We start from the raw sequence: 24002 nt of genomic DNA, 5'->3' as shown, positions 1-24002 counted from the left end.
AAACTGTATTGAACTGGGAAACAATCGTAATTGTATCTTTCTGATATTCCTGCATGGTCTTCTTATTTGCTGTTTAAAAAAAGATTCCACATGAATGTCAGAGAGAGTTTTCCATGTGTTTCAGCGTGGGACCAACCATCACCCTTCCCATAATTTGTATTCTTTGGGAACTGCACAAATTTCCATGTGGTGCTGATACTTGACCATAACAATGAATATGTGATGATGGCCTAAAAATTAACAACTTATGTTGCTTAAATGCCTTATAACAAGTGGCACTTCTGTTATTGTGTTTCTTTCTCAGATGAAAAAAAACAACAAAAAAAAACCATGTGATTCCAATATGGAAATATCCAATAAAACATACTGCATTATAAGTGTTTTGGGAATCGTTCTGATTGAGCTTCTGAAACAACCCACCATGAGAATGTGAGAATGTTATGATGGTTGCTATGACATTCCAGCACTGGACACATTCCCCTAGTGACTGATGGGCTATTCACAGTTTAATGGAAATGTGTCATGTTGTATCGATCAAGTATGAGAAACGTGATGAGAACAGAAATAAGAACTGTGTTTAATTTAAAGTTTTGGCTTCTGCATGTGTGCCAGTTAAAGTAGACAAGGAATGAGATGATGGGGATGTTCCGGAAACATTCATCCTGCGAGATCACAGTTACAGTTATGACTATACTTTTCTTTTTTTTCTTTGCAAAGTTGACTTTTTTTTCCTTCTCTTTAGTCTAATTACAATTTTAATGAGAGTTTTCCAAGTTTATATGGATTTTTTTTGAGACACCACAAACACTAACCTTCTTCCTAAATATGTAACGAGAATAATTCATAAATTAGTTTTTAGCAAAAGTCTCGGTTTTCTGCCAAAGTAAAAGCTCTATGGTTCAATGTTTAAAAGTAAAGAAATTAAAATGTCCATAAATATGAATATTGTAATTTTACTATTATTTTGTAAAATATTATTGTTAATAATAATAATAAAAATAATAATAATAAATAATAATTACATTTTATTTATTTATTTATTTGTTTTATTCATTTACTATTACTTTTATAATCTAAATAACAAAAATTGTATTTTGAATAAAAATAATAATTATATTATAATTAAAAACTTTTTTTATTTTACAGTACAACTGTAAATAGTATTATTATTGTTAGCCTACTTTATTGTCTGAAAATCACAACTAAGTCTGGAAATGTAACATACTTCTCAGTAGTCCACACAATTTGAGGAGTCATTTATGTGTGCTGCACAAGAGATGCTGGGCGAATTACTCCCTGAAGTTATTACTCAAGGGATTGTTCAAACCCACAGCCCTCATTTTGGGCAAAAGTAATCATGATGCTTGTCTTAGCAAACAGCACTCATATTCTACACTCTTAAAAATAAATGTGCTTCACGATGCCATAGAAGAACCTTTTTGTCTAAATGGTTCCATAAAGAACCTTTAACAAATTTTCTGTTTCACAAAAGTTTCTATGTGGTGAAAGAAGGTTCTTCAGATTATACAAAGGTAAGAAAGAGATGGTTCTTTAAAGAAAATGGTTCTTCTATGGCATCGCCGTGAAGAACCTTATAAGCACCTTTATTTTTAAGAGTATGAACACATTGTGGCATCTCAGAATGGCTGTTTTTGATTTATGGCAATGCTCAGAAAAAGCAGAAGCATAAACCAAATCATCTGGGGAGGGTTATTTTTATAGAAGTACTCCAAAACCCTTTCCCTATATCTTCAACATCTTATCAGCTCCGTTCACAGTGTTTCACTAATCACTTCACATAATGAGCCAAAAGTCTTTAACTGGAATGTGTGAAATTTGACTGTGTCCACACACACTGTTTGTTTAAGGCCAATAGAATTACTGTATTTGAGACGAATACTGTATGGTATGTTGGTATATAAGTATACAAGCATCACAAATCATGTTTAATTATGAATGATGTCAGAAAAATAGTACAGTGGTTTTCACATATGTCAAAAGTCAGTTTTGTTAAAGAGGGATAATGCATCAGTACATTATGTATATTTTACAGTCCTTTTAAGTTGTTTAGTTCAATTTTCTTTCTCAGGTTGAAAAGTCTTAATTTACATCATAAAATAATTCATTTACTCTAGCACAGTAGATATCAGTAAAACAAGGCCATAATTAAATACAGAAAGGATTAATATATGGGTAAATCTAGAGCTAAATTTGTATTACACGTTTGAACACGGTCAGAATGTGCACATGTTGACACGCTCAAATTTGTTGTCTTAATTAGATAAAACTGTGCGTCTTTACACGTATATGAAACATGCTGAAAACTGACATCTAAACATGGCCAGAAAGTGCATGTCTACACATACAAAAGAAATACATTAAAAAATGTTAACACAGTCAAATTTCACGTATTCTGTTTCTGGCATCATCCACCTTCCATATCGAGTGGCATTTCATACCATTGACGGCGCATCAGTGTCACTTATTCTCAAGTAGACGTTTATTGTACAAGTCTCATATTCACTGTCTCCATCTTTATCCCTGTGTTGTTATATGGCACCAGGCCAACATTTTACTTCGAAATGTAAATTTGGTTTAGTGCAGTCTAATATATTACAAAAGCACAGAAGGTCAAATGCAGCGGGACGCTACTAATAACACAATCACAATAAATCACTGTGGAACTTTATCACACTAAATGTTCAGCTAATGTTGACGTAATACCTCTTAACGTCTTAAAGGAATAGTGTGGACAAAAATGAATCATTGAAGACTTCATGGTATTCAAGGTCAAATTACTTTCTTGTCTTTGTGAAGATGTTTTGTAAAATTTCCAATCATTTCTTTGCAACTGATGAAAGTCGACAGTGACCGAAGGCTGTCAAAGTCAACAATAAATACCATTTGAGACTTTAATTCTATAACAACGTATTTCTGACATTTAGCATTAAGAAAAAGCACTTTTTTCTATGGGAAATAATGGATAAACTACGCACAATAAGATCAGGAACGAGTTATGTAATGTTGAACAAAATTGACTAAATACAAAATATGAGCAAGCACTGTATTTCAAGTCTTCTGAAGGCTTTCTGTGAGAAAAAGTTAAACATTCCAAGACACCAGACACTTTTTTGTTTTACAGTAAAATAATTGGTTTAATTGTAGAATTGAAATAAAATTGAAATAATATTTTGAATATAATAATAATTAATATTATTGATCATATTAATATTATTACTGTTATTATTACAGTGTGGTCATACTAAATGAGGGAAAAAAACCCGTTTCAAGACATTTGCAATAATTTCTCTGCAACAGTGACTGTTAAGGCTGTTAATGTCAGCAATATATGACATTCAAGGCCCATTTTAATTTAATTATTACAACATATTGCATAGTTTAACAGGACAATTTTTTGTATTTAATATAATTTGCATGGATGAATCATGCACAATAATATCAGAAATGTTTACTGAAGCTTGTTTGCTCAGTTGACTTCATATGTGATTTCAAGAAAAAAAAAAAAAACATGATAAAAGTAGTCTATACAACCCACACATTATAAATTTAAATCTTCTAAATTCTGTGTAAGAAAAAAATTCCAAGACACCTCATGCATTACTTCATGAAACAGCAACTTTGTATACTGTGTGTTGTGCAAATGAACTTTAATTATAATCTTTATGTTCTGCATTGAATAAATAAAAGATTAGGGGTTTCTTTTTGTCTGAACTATTCCTCAAGATTTTAGCCCAAGGGGGGACCCAAGAAAACATAGTCCAATTTAAACCCATCTGCATATCTGAAGGCAGAACACATTGTTTTTTCATACAAGTCCGTCTTGAATTTGTCATTGGCCTGCCACACCAAGGTTGCACATTTCCTGGGTCTGAATAACACAGTGTTCTCACGGGACTGAGATACGCTTCATTCAGGCCTGTGTGAGAGCCGCTCCAAACATAGTGCACATGAGAAAGCCATCGCCCACAGAAACATGGCAATATAACAATGTCTGCTAAAAATTCCAGCCCTGGCTGGAGGGATCATGTGTTTAGACTCCAGAACAACATTCACATCTATGCTGGTGATCATGGGCTCAGAAAATGGGGTTTTATTTATACAAAATGTGAGTTTCTCAACACATCTAGTACACTCCATACCTCCATGCACATTAACAGGGCAATATTTCCTGAAATCAATAACTGATTCTTGAAAATTATACTGTTTGGCCACACATGAGGTGGTTACAGTACAGCAGGGTCAGAGATTGTAATATTGAATATTGAATATTGTAATATAAAAAAATGTAATATGATATATTATTACAATTTAAAATAATTGTTTTTAAATTTATCATACTTTAAATTATCATTTATTTCTGTGATGCAAAGCTGAATCTTTAGGATCATTATCACATGATCCTTTAGAAATCATTCTAATATTCTCATTCTAACTGGATGTCACATGTGACACTGAAGCTGGAGGAATGATGCTGAAAATTCAGCTTTGCATCACAGGAATAAATTATTTTTTTAAGTATATTCAAATAGAAAACTATTATTTTAAGTTGTAATAATATTTCACAATATTACATTTTTTTCTGTATTTTTGATCAAATAAATGCAGGCTTGATGAGCAGAAGAAACTTCTTTCAAAAACATTAAAAATAGTAATGTTTCCAAACTTTTGGTCTGTACTGTATATATATATATACACATATACATATATATATATATATATATATATCCCGCCCAGTTAAAGTCCAGCCCTCCTCCATACACCCTACCCCCCCAAAGAAAATAGTATTTTTATTTTTGAGGTATAAAATTGTTTTTTTTTAATGTAAAATAAAATACTAGTAAAATACTACTAAAATACAGCTAGTTCCAAGGCAACATTTCTCATTTCTATTTTTTTAACATTATAGCTAAAACTTTTTACTTTTAACATTAAATCTCTGTCAAGCAACACTTTGTTAGTCTTTATTAATGTTTTATGTCTTCATTTGATATTTTGGAAAAATGCTTACAAATGTAAATTTCATCATACCATTAAAATGGAATCCAGAAATAATAAAACCATAATAATAAAAAAAAAAGAATAAAAAAGAAAGAGAGAGAGAGAGAATTTAAGAAAAAAATAAAACATTTCATAGTGCCCTAAAAATTTTTTATTTTCTTAAACTTTAATAAGATGCTAAGTTCCATGATTTCAATTGATTAGACATGTTTTTGATTAATACATTTGATTTAACCATTGCAATGGAGTCCAGAAATCCAAAGCCCTATATACCTATAGACAATAAGTCAATCAATCTAACAATCAATCAATCAATTTATCAACAACAACAAAAAAATCTAAATTCAAAATAATAATTAGTATCTTAAAAACATGAAAACAACACTGTCCCACACTGAATGATATTAATTATTTAGAGATACTTTTTGTATTTGATTTGTATTCATGTTGATTTGATTTCATAATTAACAGCCAATCTGGTTCAGATTCAGAACTGACTTCAATTAACTGTAATTCAATGTATAATAGACAACATGCTGTGCTTTTTGAATGGTTTAGGAGCAAACGGTGCTCATTAAAGGTAAAAAAGGCTATATAAAATCAGTTCTGGGGGCAAATACGGACCCTGTGTTTGAAGTTCATTTCTAACTCCGGCATACACCCACCTCCACTGCTAAAAATGAATTATGTATGCAGAAGATCAGACAATAGCCAGTCATGTAATGATCTATAACGGACTCTTGCCGCAAGACAGCGGAGGAGAATTTAAAAAGCTGTCAGGGTCATTAGTGTTGTAGTCCTGGTGCTGCGGGGAAAGACAGCATCCGACAGGAACTTTAAATAGGAGCTCATGTACATTTGCATCACTTTTCATATGCCCTCTCATGTGGGAGGCAGAAATCACCCCGTGCCCTCTGTGCATTTTTTTGGGACATATACAACCCGAATTCCGGAAAAGTTGGGACGTTTTTTAAATTTGAATAAAATGAAAACTAAAAGACTTTCAAATCACATGAGCCAATATTTTATTCACAATAGAACATAGATAACATAGCAAATGTTTAAACTGAGAAAGTTTACAATTTTATGCACAAAATGAGCTCATTTCAATTTTGATTTCTGCTACAGGTCTCAAAATAGTTGGGACGGGGCATGTTTACCATGGTGTAGCATCTCCTTTTCTTTTCAAAACAGTTTGAAGACGTCTGGGCATTGAGGCTATGAGTTGCTGGAGTTTTGCTGTTGGAATTTGGTCCCATTCTTGCCTTATATAGATTTCCAGCTGCTGAAGAGTTCGTGGTCGTCTTTGACGTATATTTAGTTTAATGATGCGCCAAATGTTCTCTATAGGTGAAAGATCTGGACTGCAGGCAGGCCAGGTTAGCAGCCGGACTCTTCTACGACGAAGCCATGCTGTTGTTATAGCTGCAGTATTGGGTTTTGCATTGTCCTGCTGAAATAAACAAGGCCTTCCCTGAAATAGACGTTGTTTGGAGGGAAGCATATGTTGCTCTAAAACCTTTATATAGCTTTTAGCATTCACAGAGCCTTCCAAAACATGCAAGCTGCCCATACCGTATGCACTTATGCACCCCCATACCATCAGAGATGCTGGCTTTTGAACTGAACGCTGATAACATGCTGGAAGGTCTCCTTCCTCTTTAGCCCGGAGGACACGGCGTCCGTGATTTCCAACAAGAATGTCAAATTTGGACTCGTCTGACCATAAAACACTATTTCACTTTGAAATAGTCCATTTTAAATGAGCCTTGGCCCACAGGACTCGACGGCGCTTCTGGACCATGTTCACATATGGCTTCCTTTTTGCATGATAGAGCTTTAGTTGGCATCTGCTGATGGCACGGCGGATTGTGTTTACCGACAGTGGTTTCTGAAAGTATTCCTGGGCCCATTTAGTAATGTCATTGACACAATCATGCCGATGAGTGATGCAGTGTCGTCTGAGAGCCCGAAGACCACGGGCATCCAATAAAGGTCTCCGGCCTTGTCCCTTACGCACAGAGATTTCTCCAGTTTCTCTGAATCTTTTGATGATGTTATGCACTGTAGATGATGAGATTTGCAAAGCTTTGCAATTTGACGTTGAGGAACATTGCTTTTAAAGTTTTCCAAAAAATTTTTACGCAGTCTTTCACAGATTGGAGAGCCTCTGCCCATCTTTACTTCTGAGAGACTCTGCTTCTCTAAGACAAAGCTTTTATAGCTAATCATGTTACAGACCTGATATCAATTAACTTAATTAATCACTAGATGTTCTCCCAGCTGAATCTTTTCAAAACTGCTTGCTTTTTTAGCCATTTGTTGCCCCCGTGCCAACTTTTTTGAGACCTGTAGCAGGCATTAAATTTTAAATGAGCTAATTAAGTGGATAAAAGTGTAAAATTTCTCAGTTTAAACATTTGCTATGTTATCTATGTTCTATTGTGAATAAAATATTGGCTCATGTGATTTGAAATTCCTTTAGTTTTCATTTTATTAAAATTTAAAAAACGTCCCAACTTTTCCGGAATTCGGGTTGTACTATGTTTCTGCCATGGTTTTTGAATATGTCAATCTTTTAGTACTATGATACTGCACATGCAAAAGACTGACTCCATAAATGGATGTTTATGGTGTATGTTTTTGTATTTCTTTAAATGCATTGTAATGATCCACAGGTCCAGATATGAAGGTCTTTTTCTTTGACCAACAACTCCTCCTACTGTTCTAACGTGAGTATAACACACAGTTTGAACACTTACATACTACTCCATTTCTGTAGTATATACACACTGCATATGAATTTTTTGTATAAACAGAATATCCAAAACTCTTATTTCAAAACTCTTAATTCAAAGAATTTTGAATAATATGTATGTATGTATATATACAGTATATGTATGTATATATACAGTATATATATATATATATATATATATATATATATATATATTATATATATATATATATATATATATATATATATATATATATGATTTATATATATATATATATATATATATATATATATGATATAATATAAAAGTCAGTATACATACCCTTACGAAAAAGTAGTATACTTCAAGTTTATTTTACTAAGTATAAGACTCAAATGATTCGACCCGCTCTAAAGTTCCGATCTGACTCATCTGACTCAAATGATTCGACCCGCTCTGATATCCCGATCTGACTCAAATGATTCGTGGACCCGCTCTAAAGTCCCGATCTGACTCATCTGAATCAAATGATTCGCGGACCCGCTCTGACGTCCCGATCTGACTCAAATGATTCGTGGACCCGCTCTGAAGTCGCAAACAGACTCATCTGACTCAAATGATTCACGAACCCGCTCTGAATTCCCGATCTGACTCAAATGATTCGCGAACCCGCTCTGACGTCCTGATCTGACTCATATGACTCAACTGATTCGCGAACCCGCTCTGAAGTCCCGATCTGACTCAAATGATTCGCGAAACCGCCATGAAGTCCCGATCTGACTCAAATGATTCGAGAGCCCGCTCTGAAGTCCCGATCTGATTCAAATGATTCGCGAACCCGCTTTGACGTCCCGATCTGACTCATCTGACTCAAATGATTCGCGAGCCCTCTCTGACATCCCGATCTGACTCATATGACTCAAATGATTCGCGAACCCGCTCTGACGTCCCGATCTGACTCAAATGATTCGCGAGCCCACTCTGAAGTCGCGATCTGACTCATATGACTCAAATGATTCGCGGACCCGCTCTGAAGTCGCGATCTGACTCAAATGATTCGCGAACCCGCTCTGAAGTCCCGATCTGACTCAAATGATTCGCGAACCCGCTTTGACGTCCCGATCTGACTCATCTGACTCAAATGATTCGCGAGCCCACTCTGAAGTCGCGATCTGACTCATATGACTCAAATGATTCGCGGACCCGCTCTGAAGTCGCGATCTGACTCAAATGATTCGCGAACCCGCTTTGACGTCCCGATCTGACTCAAATGACTCAAATGATTCGCGGACCCGCTCTGAAGTCGCGATCTGACTCAAATGATTCGCGAACCCGCTCTGAAGTCCCGATCTGACTCAAATGATTCGCGAACCCGCTCTGAAGTCACGATATGAAGTCCCGATCTGACTCAAATGACTCAAATGATTCGCGATACCGCTCTGAAGTCCCGATCTGACTCAAATGACTCAAATGATTCGCGAACCCGCTTTGAAGTCCCGATCTGACTCAAATGATTTGCGAACCCGCTCTGAAGTCCGGATCTAACTCAAATGACTCAAATGATTCGCGAACCCGCTCTGAAGTCCCGATCTGACTCAAATGACTCAAATGATTCGCGAACCCGCTCTGAAGTCCCGATCTGACTCAAATGATTCGCGAACCCGCTCTGAAGTCCCGATCTGACTCAAATGATTCGCGAACCCGCTCTGAAGTCCCGATCTGACTCATATGACTCAAATGATTCACGAACCCGCTCTGAAGTCATATATATATATATATATATATATATATATATATATATATATATATATATATATATATATATATATATATATATATATATATATATATATATATATATATATATATATATATGACTAATAACATACAGTTATGAGTATTTCTTATGCTATATGTTTTTAGGCGTGAAAAATAATTAAGATCATAAAGACATCGGAGCTATTACATTTAACATTTATATAAAAAAAAAGAAAAGAAAAAAAAGCTTTATATCAGTTTTAAAGACATACGAATTTTGAATAATAAAAAATTGTTTGATTATATATGATATGTAAAAATTGATATAGCCTGAATGCACTGTAAGGCGCTTTGGATAAAAGCGACTGCTAAATGCATAAATTGAATTTAATTTTAATTTAAAGAAGAAACCGCATTTTCCGTATTTCATATCTGGGTTAAAAAATGAAATAAAAAAATAATGGACGCAAAAGTACACGGAACCAAAAGAATATTTATACACACACACATATAGAATATAACTTATGTACTGAGTTTAAACCAAAAATAAATTTCTTAAATAAATCTTAAATATCTCTATAATAATTAAAAATGTTTAATTATAATAAATAAATATAATAAATGGTTATATATAAATATATATATTGACGGTTTCAACGGCAACAACATAAAACGTTACCGCGTATGCCGCTTTGGTACCCATAGTTCAGTGGTGCCTGGGGCAGAAGAGGGGAGGGGGGGCAAGTTCGGGAGGGAGTTCAGCTTCCTGACAGCCTGATGGATGATGCTGTCCTTCACTCTGCTGGTCCTGGCCTGGAGACTCCGCAGTCTACTCCCTGATGGCAGCAGACTGAAGAAGCTGTGTGATGGGTGAGTGGGATCACCTGTAATGCAGAGGGCTTTGCGGGTGAGACGTGTTCCATAAATGTCCTGGAGGGGAGAGAGACACCAATGATCTTCTCAGCTGCTCTCACTATGTGATTGTGTTGAATGCTGAACTGAAGTCTATGAACAGCATTCTGACATATGAGTCCTTTTTGTCCAGATGTGTGAGTGCTGAGTGGAGGGTAGTGGCGATGGCATCATCGGTCGACCGGTTGGACCGATATGCAAACTGGAAGGGGTCCAGGGAGGGGGGGAGGGCAGACTTGATGTGGTGCATGACTAGCCGTTCAAAGCACTTCATGAGGATGGGGGTAAGTGCAACAGGACGGTAGTCATTGAAGCAGGATGGAGATGGCTTCTTCGGAACTGGAAGGATGGTTGTAGTTTTGAAGCATGTGGGAACAACAGCCTGACTCAGTGAGAGCTGACTCTTTGCGTGCATTGATCCTGCTGAAGGATCTCCTCACGCTGTCTGAGGTCAGCGTCATCACCTGGTCGCCGGGAGGAGGTGGAGTCTTCTGTGCAGTGGTGCTGTTTTGTTGCTCAAAGCGAGCGAAGAAGGTGTTCAGCTCGTTCAGTAGAGAGATCTTGCTGTCACAGGTCCGTGGTGGGGGCTTGTAGTCCGTAATGGTCTGTATCCCCTGCCACAGGTTCCTAGTGTCTCTGCTGTCGCTGAATTGATGAGCTATCCTTCCCCAGTAACAGCTATAAACAAAGCAGAGCTACGCTCGCAAACGCTGCGTTATCAGGCATATAACATGCAAGTCTTCCTTCAGAAATAGTGATATAAAAACACCCGTGCCTCGTTTTGATATTTAAACATATAAATATAAGGAATTATTAATATTAAACGTGCAGTACGTACCGTTACTCATGTTTATTAAACGAAGCCTTTTTGAAAATCGATCAGTTTTAAAATTGTGGCGAGTCTCCAAAAATAAATAAATGTATGGGAAACACATCCCACAGCACAACCACCTGAGCCCAACTTCAGTCTACTCATCACCTTGACTTTAACTGCGTTTGTAGAAGGCACCACAGCCAGACCGATATACACAACACAGACCGGAAGTTAACTTAGGGCCAGGCACGTGCGCCCGATGAAACCGTCTATACTTAAGTAAAGTTCAAGTATATTTTTAAGTATATTTTATGTAGCAAGTTTACAAATATCAGTGTTCTAGTAGTATACGTGTTTCAATAATCCTTGGGACTAAATTGGCCCAATTTCTAGTATATAAAAGTATACTTTTAAGCAAACTTTGAGTACACTACTAGTTTACCTCTGTGTCTGTAGTTTGTACTGCAATTATACTAAAAGTGAACTTATAGGTATACTGATAGTTTACTAATTAAATACTTTGTACACTTTGAAGTATAGTCTCAGTAAACTAGTAGTTTTATACTGCAAGTATAGGCATACTCAGAAGTTTTCTTTAAGTGAACTTTACATCATACTTTAAGTATACTACTATGTCTCTATTTAGGTTTTAATGTGTATATATTTTGTTATATGAATATCTGCACATACAAACATTTCAAAGAAAGAACAGAGTATCTGCTTGTAAACAAAATCTTTTATTCTAACTTCAGGCATTATTTTTTTAAAACACTTTTTTTAAACAAAACAAAAATAAAAATAAAGAAATAACAGTTTGAACAAAAAGCTGAAAAAAAAGAAGACTATGAATTGAATTCAGAATGATAATCAAAACTTAGATGGAGTCGATCAACACCCCAAAGCTTGACTGTAATTATTAACTCTTCATCGGTTGACATTTTATTCTATAATGTTACAGTTTTGATGTTGTTTTATGTCAGATGATCGTGTATCGTGTTACATGTGTTAGTATGTGGTGTTTCTTTTTTCTTCTTCACTTATGTTATTTTTTTTGGGAGGGGGGGGGGATTCTGTGCAGAAGATGTATACTAGCGCCCTCTTCCGTGTAATGATGAAAACACAGATTCTAGGAGTATAGCTCGAATATTTAGACTTTTTGTAAGTATAAGTCAAGTACTGTATACTTAAATGTAATTTTAAGTATATTTCTGAGGAGTACATAAAAAGTAAACTAAAGCATACTTTCCTATTTTTTTAGTTTAAAAGAAGTTTACTAATAGCACACTTGAATAAACTTTTTTTTTTCTCGTTAGGGTATAAAAGAAGTCTCATCTCAAAACAACAATTTAGACAAATATACTGGATGCTTTTGTATGGGGGAATATAGCCTTTTACATTTACAAGCCCTTTTCAAGTTATAGTTCACCCCAAAAATTTTAATTCTCTGTTTATTTACTCACCCTCTGGCCAACCAACATGTAGGTGACTGTTTTTGTACAGTAGCTGATAACAAACCATGGTCTCTCTGGTGATTCATAAAATGCAAGTCAATGGGTATCCTTAGAGATAAAAAAAAAACAAGAAAACAAAAAGATGATACAAAGACACCAAAATGAATCCTCCACAGCATATTAAAGACTTATGAAGTGAAACAATCGGTCTCTGTAAGAAATGTAACATTATTTACAACATTTTTAACTTACCTGTAATTCATAGCCAAGTCAAAGGAAAAGTACGAGCGTACCCGTGTGTAACCGGAATGAGTACGTTGTGCTGTTAGGTAGGTAGATGACGTAATGGGAAGGCGGTGTTTAAAGTCTCGCGGGCGTCATGGAAACAGCGTTTGCTCTCGTTCTACGCTTGGTGAGCAGGTGTTTGTGTTTCTTCCTCTGCTGTCGCGTTGAAAGAACAGCTTGACCCATTGTGCCCGACAATTCAAAGATTGTTCCTGTTTCAATAATTGATGTGAGAACATAGTGCGCATGGCATTTTGCGCGTTGTTACGGCCACTGGACGACGTCAAAACCTTCCTTGGCAAGTGGCCATCGGTTTTTCCCCACCGAACTTGGGATTTGGTTGCTTTATATTTTTTTGTTTATTTGTTATGTTTTGATTTGTGGCATTCATTTTTGCGGGGTCTTATTTAAATGGTATATCGCTGTATTGGGAGGTCTTGTTTGATTGTGTGTTTTACGTATAATGGTTTGATTTTTCTTTGGGTTTGATTTTTTTTTCTTCCTCCCATGTGGTGTGTTTCCCATTTTATGATTCTAGGTTGATTTGGTGTTATTTTGAGTGTCATTCTTATCATGTTTTCTTTTGATTTAAAGTATGATTTTCCTGTTTAATTAATATGAATTTTAGATTAATGATTTGTTTCTCTTATTGTATTATGTCAGTTAGATTTTGATTTATTTGGAGCATTGTTACTAATTCTTTTGAAAATTAATTTGTTTTAGTTTACTTTAAATCCAATTAGAGTGGTGTTTAATTGCTGTAATTAGTTTATTTCCTTTTTGTTTTATTTTGTGTTATGAATGGTGTTACCAAGTCATTGTAGTCATAAGAGAAGAACGATATTGCGCATTCTAGAAAATAAATCAACCCTTTTTGTACTCTGGCTTCTAGTTCATTTATTTGAAGCACCTGGGTGAATGGAAAAAAAAGAGATCAGATGATTGTTAGGGTCCCACGTCCCAGAATTTGTGGGTGGCATAGTCAATTTTAGTCGACAATTTAATAACAACTACCAAGTCTAGGTCACACATGTATGACTCGGACATAAATCAATGCCGTTGTTCTTTACAACAGAGACGGATGAGTTTGTGAAAGGTGGTTTGGGTTTATTATTTAATTGTATTGTTGATCTAAATGGTGATTCTTCTTTTGCTTATCCTGGATGACTGGTGAGGATGTTGTTGTAAACGTGTAAACGTGGATGGCGCTAGGCTGATTGTTTGGTGAACTTTAACAAATATAACTTAGTTATAATTTTAGATAAGGTTGCTCCTTTATGCTTAAGGAAGATTAAGGAAAACAGTCTGACACGTGGTATAATTAGCACACTCGCACCCTAAAGAGAGCAGCCTGGAAAATGGAGTGCAACTGTTACTGGAGGAAAACAAAACTAGAGGTATTTCATATTGCTTGGCGGGAAAGTACCCTATCCTACAGAAAAGAATTAAAAACTGCTAGATCGGATTACTTCTCTTCTCTTTTAGAAGAAAACAAACATAACCCCAGGAATTTATTTAATATAGTGGCTAAATTAACATTAACATGTGTTGACATTTCCCAACAGCACAGCAGTAATGACTTTATGAACTACTTCTAATATCGATACTATTAGAGATAAAATTGTAACCATTCAGCCGTCAGCTACAGTATCACATCAGACAGTGCACTATAGACCCCCTGAGGAACAGTTCCACTCATTCTCTACTATAGGAGAGGAAGAATTGTATAAACTTGTTAAATCATCTAAACCAACAACATGTATATTAGACCCAATTCCATCTAAGCTCCTAAAAGAGGTGCTTCCAGAAGTCACAGATCCTCTTCTGACTGATATTAATTCTTCATTGTCATTAGGATATGTCCCCTTAGCCTTCAAACTGGCTGTTATTAAGCCTCTCATCAAAAAAAAAAAAATCCTCACCTATATATTTAGTCTTAGAGAAAAATTGTATCTGTGAGGATTTCCAGTCAGGATTTAGACCGTATCATAGTACTGAGACTGCTCTCCTTAGAGTTACAAATGACCCGCTCTTATCATCTGATCATGGTTGTATCTCTCTATTAGTGCGATCTTAGTTCTACATTCAACACTATTGAACACAAATTTAGATGTAGATGTATCCCCAGATACAGATCCCCTGTAAAGACCTTGTCTCCTAGATGGCCACCTGGGCAAGACCACAGGAAACAGATGAGTCCTCTGCACAATCTGACTTTGTTGCAGCCTGGAATTGAACTGCTGGTTTTGTCTGGTCAGAGGAGAACTAACCCCCCCCCCCCCCCACCCCGAAAGAGCCTGGTTTATCCCAAGGTTTTTTTCTCTATTCCGTCACCGATGGAGTTTAGGTTCCTTGCCGCTGTCGCCTCTGGTTTGCTTAGTTGGGGACACTTAATTTCCAGTGATATCATTGACTTGATTGCACAAATACTATTTAAACTGAACTGAGCGGAATGATGACATCACTTAATTCAATGATGAACTGCCTTTTGCATTATTGACACACTATTTTCCTATTTAATGCTGTTCAGTTGCTTTGTCACAATCTGTATTGTTAAAAGCGCTATACTGTATATAAAGGTGTCTTGACTTGACAAAACAAAAATGTCTTATATGAGATATATATGTACAGAATATGTAGCCTATAAAGGTTATATGTATAATATATAATTATATTATATATTTTTTTTATTTATTCATGTTGTAACGTGTGTTTCTTTCTTCTGTTAAACACACAAACAAGAAAGATATTTTTGGCAGAATGTGGGCAACCAATCAGTTGCTAGTCCCCATTGACTTACACAGTATTTTTTTCCATTAACCTAATGGAAATAAGTGGACCTTAAATGACAGTAAAATTCTGGGGAAACTATCCCTTAAAGTGTCTAAATACAAATGGGATCACTATACATTACAATATCATCAAATTTCCACCTCATATCTTCAATGAAAAAAATTAAGGGGCAAAATAATAAGGATGGAAATAATGTGTTTATGATTAATGTGTTTTGACACTGGACAAGCTCTTCAGGCTTTTGTTCACAACTGCATTTTATTGTAACAATCAAAGACATGAAGAATGATGAATTGTGTACATATCTTCCATGAGAAATGTTCAGCTTGTCATAACAACACTCACAGACATTAATCAAGAACTGTATCACTTGGTGAATAGGCAGGCAAGTCAATTTATAAAAACAAAGCAGAACTGCAATGCAAGAAAATCATTGTGACCCAACGTTAAATTCAGAATAATACTGATCAACCTTACACATGCCGGACAATCCGCTTGACAGACAGCCACTGCAACCTTCAAAATGTCCTCACGGTAAAGGTCGGTTCTGTTATGGGACGGGACGGAATGGGAGGAGGTGAGTAGCTGCCCCGTGGAGCGACTGTGACGTCACAGGGAACGGTCGAACCCGTGCAGAGATCCACCTCACAAATAAAACCCCTGGTGTGAGGAGGTTACTGGGGTGGCCTCCAGCATGGCACGGTTGTCGTAACTCATCAGCATCCACACCGAGTGATCGGGACCATTGCTATAGTAACAGCGTTCCTCCTAAAACCGAAATGAAAGGGTGAAAAGAGCACCTGCATCTCGATCTGCTGCTCGCCCAGAGAGTTTTTCTTTATTTTCTAAACAGTACTGTATTGTTTCTGGTGAGACCCCCTTCATGCAACCGTGGGACAAAGTAGGAATGGACAGTTTGACACTTACAGCAAAACATTTGTGATTCAAATAACACTAAAACCCCACAGGACTGCGCACCACGGCCAAAAACACCACTGTTAGTCTTTTTTTTATTTTTTTTGCTCTAAACATCTCCAAAACTGCAGTTAAATAATACTGAGAGAAAATAACGAAGTGCAAAAAACGTGAGGAAGACAAACGTGAGGGATTTCAGGGAGCGTTGAAACACCAACCTGAAACCGAAACAATGACATACATAGGAAAATAAAACATAAAAAGAAAAAAAACTATATTTTCATTATAAAACAACATTCTAAAAACGTGTAATACATCAGGCGTTTGTGGAAGAGTTGACACTTTTGCAAAATGTAAAATACAAATGTGGTTTGAATCCTATACAATAAATATCTCATCGACTCTTCCTACAAGGAAAAACCACAAATCAAAATAGTGACAGCACGTTTAAATCATAACCATACAGGCGGGAGTTTTGTGCTGTTCATTTCCAGAATGCAAACAAATAAAAACATTAAAGTGTGGAGGCAAATGATGGACAGTAGCCTACTACCTAGCTAACAAAACGTTATTAGATCGTTCTGCCAAGGTTTTCTCAAAGTTACGAACAAATATTCTTCCAGTTACATTAATTAGAACGTTCAGAGGTAACTGGTCTCAACGTTCTTAATCGTTAACTCAATTTTTTTAATTTATACATCCTTCATCATGGAACGTTTTTCTGAAACATTTTAGTTCCACCTTTGTCTAACATTTTTAACCATCAGTTTAAGAATGTTTAGAGAACATTTAAAAGTAGAACATTTCCATAATGTTCGCAAAATGATGAAACGGAACATTCCTTGTTTTCTCTTACGTTCACATAAACAAAACAATTCCCTTTTTCTTTTTAACTGGATATTTTGAATGTTCAGAGAAAAATAACTTTAGCAAAACGGTCTAAGAATATATTTTTGTTAGCTGGGTAGTTCCTGTTCTTTGAAAGTGGATTACTTGGTTAGCTGGATAAGATTCAGGAACACTTGGCCAAAAACAAGCATGCGTTGCATGTTTCAACACATTTATCAAGGCAGAAATAAATAGTTATTTTGCATTTTAATCTAACTGCATATAAAAAAATCTATTTTAGACAGTCTGACCAAAGAAAAAGTTATTATTTCCAGTTAATTCGTTGCACGAGAAATGGAAAGTTGCAGTGCATTATGGGATACAGTACACAGTGCAATATGCTCTGTTTCATACTGCACAGTACAGTAGGTCATTGCATTGAGAAAACTCACACTATGCACATTATTCATACTGAAGAATTAGTAGAATGCTAGTATGCTGTTTAGTCATACTTTCCAGTAAGTACTGTATCCCAGTTCTATGCCAAGTAATCCTGAAACTTATTCATCTAAGAAAAACACTCAAAAGTCAGGACACTAGAGTTAAAAGGATGGGTGTTAGGGGCTGATGGATGGACAGAAGTGTAGAAGGAAGTAGAGGTGTGCTTGATGGGACGCAGTCCAGACGGCTGGACCGTTCCCGGGTGAAAAGCCCAAGTTTCTTTAACCCCCATCCCACCCCATCCTTTTCTCTCTGTAATGAGTGATTGATTTTATCCCAGGCTGGTAATGTTGGCCCTTCCACCTGGAGGCGCCACAATGCGCTGAGTTGTACGACGAGGGATGTTATCGTCAATTTGAGCCCCTATGAAATGGTGAAAGAAAAAAATGACTTATAAATGTTCCCTCCTGGTGGAGGACTCAATCGAAGCAGCTGCGTCCTTAGCCATCTTCAAGAATCGTCTAAAAACACTTCTCTTAAATATATATATATATATATATATATATATTAAACAACTATGTTTGTTTCAAGAGTAAGTATAGGACATTTATTTGTATACTCACCAGACAGGCTGAATCCAGACTGATGCAGGTTGCGAACCGGTTGAGGAGTGTGTTTGACCGGAGAGGTCTTACCGGAGGTGACAGGGGTCATGACCTTAGGTGTCACAGTGACCTCACATACTGGGCCGTCATATAGACCTCGTGGGACTCCACGCAGATCAGCAAGCTGTGATGAGAGATACCTCAATTAGATTATTTTTTTATCATTTATGATTGAAAATAAGTTGTCTATATGCATAACGCATATATACCCTGCTGCGGGCCTTTATCCTCTTGTAGACGTAGTCTGGGAAGGGTTTACGGCTGATGTAGCGTCCAGAGCCCTCAGTGGTGTGGAGGTTTGCATCCTCCAGGACGATCTTGCCCTGGCTGATCACCACCAGAGGAGCTCCACGCACCTCGATCCCCTCGAAGATGTTGTACTCCACCGCCTGAGAAGGACAGAATGAGGAGAGATCTCATCTTTAACCACTACACTGCATGAAAGTCTGTCTAGCCAAGCTTTTGAAGCTCTAAAACAATCTGTAGCACACCCTAAAATAGTAAATAAACCTAAAATATTATGGAAAATTCATTAATGATCAAAATTTTATCTTGTAATGTTGTAAGTCTCTCATGCACACCAGGGCTGCATTTATTTGATTAAAAATAAACAGTAATATTGGGAAATATTATTATAATTAAAAAAAGAAATTGATATATTTTAAAATGTAATTTATTGCTGTGATAAACGCTGATTTTTCAGCATCATTACTCCAGTCTTCAGTGTCACATGATCTTCAGAAATCATTCTAATATACTGATTTGCTGCTCAAGAAACATTTCAGATTATTATCAATGTTGAAAACAGTCGTGCTTCTTCATAATTTTGTGAAAACGGATACTTTTTATTTTATGAGATCTTCTGTAAGATTGTCTTTTTATGTTTATGCATCCTTGCTGAATTAAAGTATTAATGTCTTTCAAAATAACTAAATGAATAAATCTCGAACCTTTGAATGATAATGTACATTAACATATACCAGAGTTCACCAGCGCTCGGATAATTGACTCTTTCTATATTCGACGGCATCAGCGTCTCATTCCGGTCGAATTAAATCAACACAGATCGCAGCATCAGCCTCACTGACAAACAGGAGCAGACAGAGCGAGTGAGTCAGCAGAATACCAAAACAGCTCAGAGCAGAGGATCATGGGTCAGTGTCAGAGCTGGTCCAGACCTAATGGTGTCACCCACATTATGGTTCATTTAAAGTGCATTCAGATTCACAAACAGCCCTTGATGCACTAATCTAGCAATCAGGCCCCAGAGCTTCCTTCTCAGCTGACAAAAATTACTTGAAAAGTGAACAAACTCTTCTCACCAGGTGGTGGCTCTTAGCAGAGATGATTTTAGTGGCATCGGGGTCCCAGAGCACCAGGTCGGCATCAGAGCCCACAGCGATGCGGCCCTTCCGGGGGTACAGGTTAAAGATCTTGGCTGCGTTGGTGCTCGTCACGGCCACAAACTGATTTTCATCCATCTTACCCGTCACCTGTGAAGCAGAACATTCATCTTAAAGACGGGGTCAGAAACTTTTGTGGACATGATACAGTAATGAGAGTTACATTGATTTTTACCACAGTATAGTTACAGTGTGTTGTGCACATCATGAAACAGATCTGTATTACTGACAGGTGCCTTGTAATACTTGCCACTTTATGTTTTCATGTTTGTTTGTTTGTTTAGAATTTTTATTTTATTTTGAATAAATGCAGTTCTTTTTAACCTTTTATTGATCAAATATATTAGACAGCAGAACTGTTTCCAACACTCATAATAAATCAGAATATTAGAATGATTTCTAAATGACCATGTGATAGACTGGATGTCACATGTGACACTGAAGGCTGGAGGAATGATGCTGAAAATTCAGCTTTGCATCACAGGAATAAATTATTTTTTTTAAAGTATATTCAAATAGAAAACTATTATTTTAAGTTGTAATAATATTTCACAATATTACTGTTTTTTCTGTATTTTTTATCAAATAAATGCAGGCTTGATGAGCAGAAGAAACTTCTTAAAAACATTAAAAATAGTAATGTTTCCAAACTTTTGGTCTGTATTGTGTATATATATATATATATATATATATAAATCAAAAAAATGTGACATGGAGCATATAATCAGACAGTACTGATGCAACTATTCATTATTATATACTCATTTTAACTACAATACTCTAATGAAGACAAACCCTTTAAAAGTAAAAAATTAAATTAAAATAATTTAAATGTTAAATATAAAAGTTTTTAACAATAATAATCAAAACAATGCATTGTGGCTCATCTAGTCAGATTATAAATATGAAACTATTTAATAATAAATCATTTTTGGGTACAATAAAATAATAACAAAGATAAAGATAACAAAGAAACAAATGCATTGAGCTAATGCTTACAAAGTAACAGATGCATATACTCCACATGTGTGTAATAATATTAATGAACAGATGAATCAGCTCTCACCACACACTTGTCCCAGATGATGGACATTCTCTCCTCAGTACCGTTAGTTCCCTCCGGGATGAGGGTGAAATTATCCTTGCCCACGGCCCTCTGGGAAGTGCTGAAAGTGCAGTGAGCACTGCCAGTCACCTGCAGATCACCACTGCACACAAAATACACACAAACAGTAATGCTTTTACACATGGCAATATGTTGTTGTTATTCTTTTTGAAAATATAATACCATGGTATACTTAAAAAAAAAAAAAACATTTCAATAGCATGTAAATGAATAGCATGTGTACCATCAAGCAACCATGAGGTATCACAGTATATTGCTAGCTGACATTAAATGCTTTTGGAAGTTCTAATTTGTTCTAAATTAATCAATTTATTTGTAACACTACATAAACACTTAAAATTAATTAAAAAAAGGCAAAAGGTTGATTAAAAATGCATTTAAAGACATTTAGCTAATTATTCTATCATTATTATACATGCAATTTTAGCACTGCATATTAACTACGAAACTACATTAAATATTCCTTCTTCTAAAAATTAATTTGTAGCTCCACATAAATATTTTACATTAATTAGTAACTTCAAAAAGTTGATAAAGTATGATGAAAAAAAAAGTGATCAGTTACTACATAAGATTCTTCCCCTTATTTTTTTTTCTTTTTTACATCGGTTAGCATTTACATATTTTAATTAAAAAAATTTTTTTTTAATGATTTTAGTTTTAACTATAATAAGCATATAATTTCTTCCACGGTATGTATTATTTGTACTATTTTAACCTAGTAAAGCGTTCTTTCATCCTCATTTATATCGTCTCTTAGTTTGTCATAAGAATAAGTAGAGAGACGCTCTTCTTTGTGTAATGGCGCCCTCTAGTGATCACCCATAAATGTTCTTCCCTTTAAAGTCAGCATAACATGACATACAGTAGGGTGGCTAATGGCTAAACCCTGCTCTGCACACACTCACTGTGGTCTAAATACCCCCCTGCAGTCTATGTCCCATAATGCACTAGAGCAGCTGCGAACACACACCAGGCCAGCAGGGAGTTGAGATAGTCCGGGGTGGTGGGGTCGGGGCTGAGGGGTGGAGATGTGATGTAGGCTGCAGCTTTGGCCCAGTTCTTGCTCCAGTAGTGAGTGCCGTCGGTCCCCAGGCTGGCTGAGATGGGCTCCCCGTACACCACGGTACCTGCGGAGGGAAAGCACTGGGTCAGCTCCACGAGACCGCCTCCAGGACAGCTACTTCATTCTTCATACTTAAATGAGTCATATGATGCGATTTCAAGTTTTCCTTACCCTTTGGTCAAGGACTGTTTCCTGAACCTGGGAGAGTAGTCTAAAATGCCTGTGTTCTGACAAATAATGCTGACTCACAGTCTTTAATGTTTTCATATTTACAGGAGTTGCCACTGATGATTCAAACGCAAGTTTTGAGCAGTGTAGAGTAGAGCTTGTTGTTTGTCATTTCTCCGATCACAAATGCAGACATGGTTTTATGCTTACGCGCCGTGATGCAATGCAACAAGTTAAAAGACAGTATAAGTCATTATAATCAGTAAATATGTTTTCACTGGATGTAACAAATGTCTTGTTTATAATGGGTTTTATTGGTTCTGTCTCATCGAGCCGGGACACACGGCATAATAGTATGTTAAGGGGCATAACTTTTCCATCTCATGCTTGAGGAATTCGGCCAATCACAACACACTGGATAGCTGGCCAATCAGAGCATACCTCGCTTTTCAGAACAATGAGCTTTGTAAAAATCGACATGTTTCAGAAGGTGGGGCATAGAGGAGCAACAATAATGTACATGGAATGTGGAAATGTGGAAAATAATGTGTTTTTTAAACCTTAGACCGCATAAACACATTGCATTACACCGAATACACAAAATGATGTTCCTTTTAGCAATGTCATGTGACCTCTTTAAATGTGACGTGTGGATGTATTTTCTTGAATTGAAATATAAAATATTTATTTTAAAATGCTTGTAAAAAAAAAAAAAAGAATATTTTAAAAACGTATTTTCAACATACAAATCGCCTAAAAAAAATATTTGGTAGAAATATACATTTACAGAAGAAACATATTTTAGCGAATTGATTGTTGGTCAGTTTTTGTATATTTTGAATATATTATATAAGCTACAACTGTATTAGCACAGTACGATGGTACTTCACTAGTCACTAGTTATGTTACATAAACTGCAAAGAATTTTCTTGGTAGTACTTTATTTTACAGTCCTGTACCTCATGTACAGTCATGGCCAAAAGTTTTGAGAATTACATAAATATTAGTTTTCAAAAAGTTTGCTGCTAAACTACTTTTAGATCTTTGTTTCAGTTGTTTCTGTGATGTACTGAAATATAATTACAAGCACTTCATACGTTTCAAAGGCTTTTTTCGACAATTACATGACATTTATACAAAGAGTCAGTAATTGCAGTGTTGGCCCTTCTTTTTCAGGACCTCTGCAATTCGACTGTGCATGCTCTCAATCAACTTCTGGGCCAAATCCTGACTGATAGCAACCCATTCTTTCATAATCACTTCTTGGAGTTTGTCAGAATTAGTGGGTTTTTGTTTGTCCAGCCGCCTCTTGAGGATTGACCACAAGTTCTCAATGGGATTAAGATCTGGGGAGTTTCCAGGCCATGGACCCAAAATTTCAACATTCTGGTCCCCGAGCCACTTAGTTATCACTTTTGCCTTATGGCACGGTGCTCCATCGTGCTGGAAAATGCATTGTTCTTCACCAAACTGTTGTTGGATTGTTGGAAGAAGTTGCTGTTGGAGGGTGTTTTGGTACCATTCTTTATTCATGGCTGTGCTTTTGGGCAGAATTGTGAGTGAGCCCACTCCCTTGGATGAGAAGCAACCCCACACATGAATGGTGTCAGGATGCTTTACTGTTGGCATGACACAGGACTG

General features: G+C 36.1%; 1 protein-coding gene across 1 annotated transcript in view; it reads right to left on the bottom strand.

Moving 5' to 3' along the window:
* Positions 1-17453: 17453 nt before the first annotated feature.
* LOC132098092 (dihydropyrimidinase-related protein 2-like) overlaps positions 17454-24002 on the bottom strand; it is a 30531-nt gene continuing 23982 nt past the window's right edge. Inside the window, exons 9-14 of the mRNA XM_059504215.1 lie at positions 22101-22257; positions 21068-21209; positions 19921-20091; positions 18808-18987; positions 18557-18722; positions 17454-18356 (exon numbers count right to left, since the gene is read on the bottom strand). Coding sequence (XP_059360198.1) covers positions 18265-18356; positions 18557-18722; positions 18808-18987; positions 19921-20091; positions 21068-21209; positions 22101-22257 — 908 coding nt within the window. The 3' untranslated portion in view covers positions 17454-18264. The remainder of the gene's footprint in view (positions 18357-18556; positions 18723-18807; positions 18988-19920; positions 20092-21067; positions 21210-22100; positions 22258-24002) is intronic.

The sequence above is a fragment of the Carassius carassius genome, chromosome 21, assembly GCF_963082965.1.
Source record: "Carassius carassius chromosome 21, fCarCar2.1, whole genome shotgun sequence".
NCBI lineage: Eukaryota > Metazoa > Chordata > Actinopteri > Cypriniformes > Cyprinidae > Carassius > Carassius carassius.
Note: the sequence above shows the minus strand (reverse complement) of the source record. Positions and strands in the feature narration are given on the sequence as shown.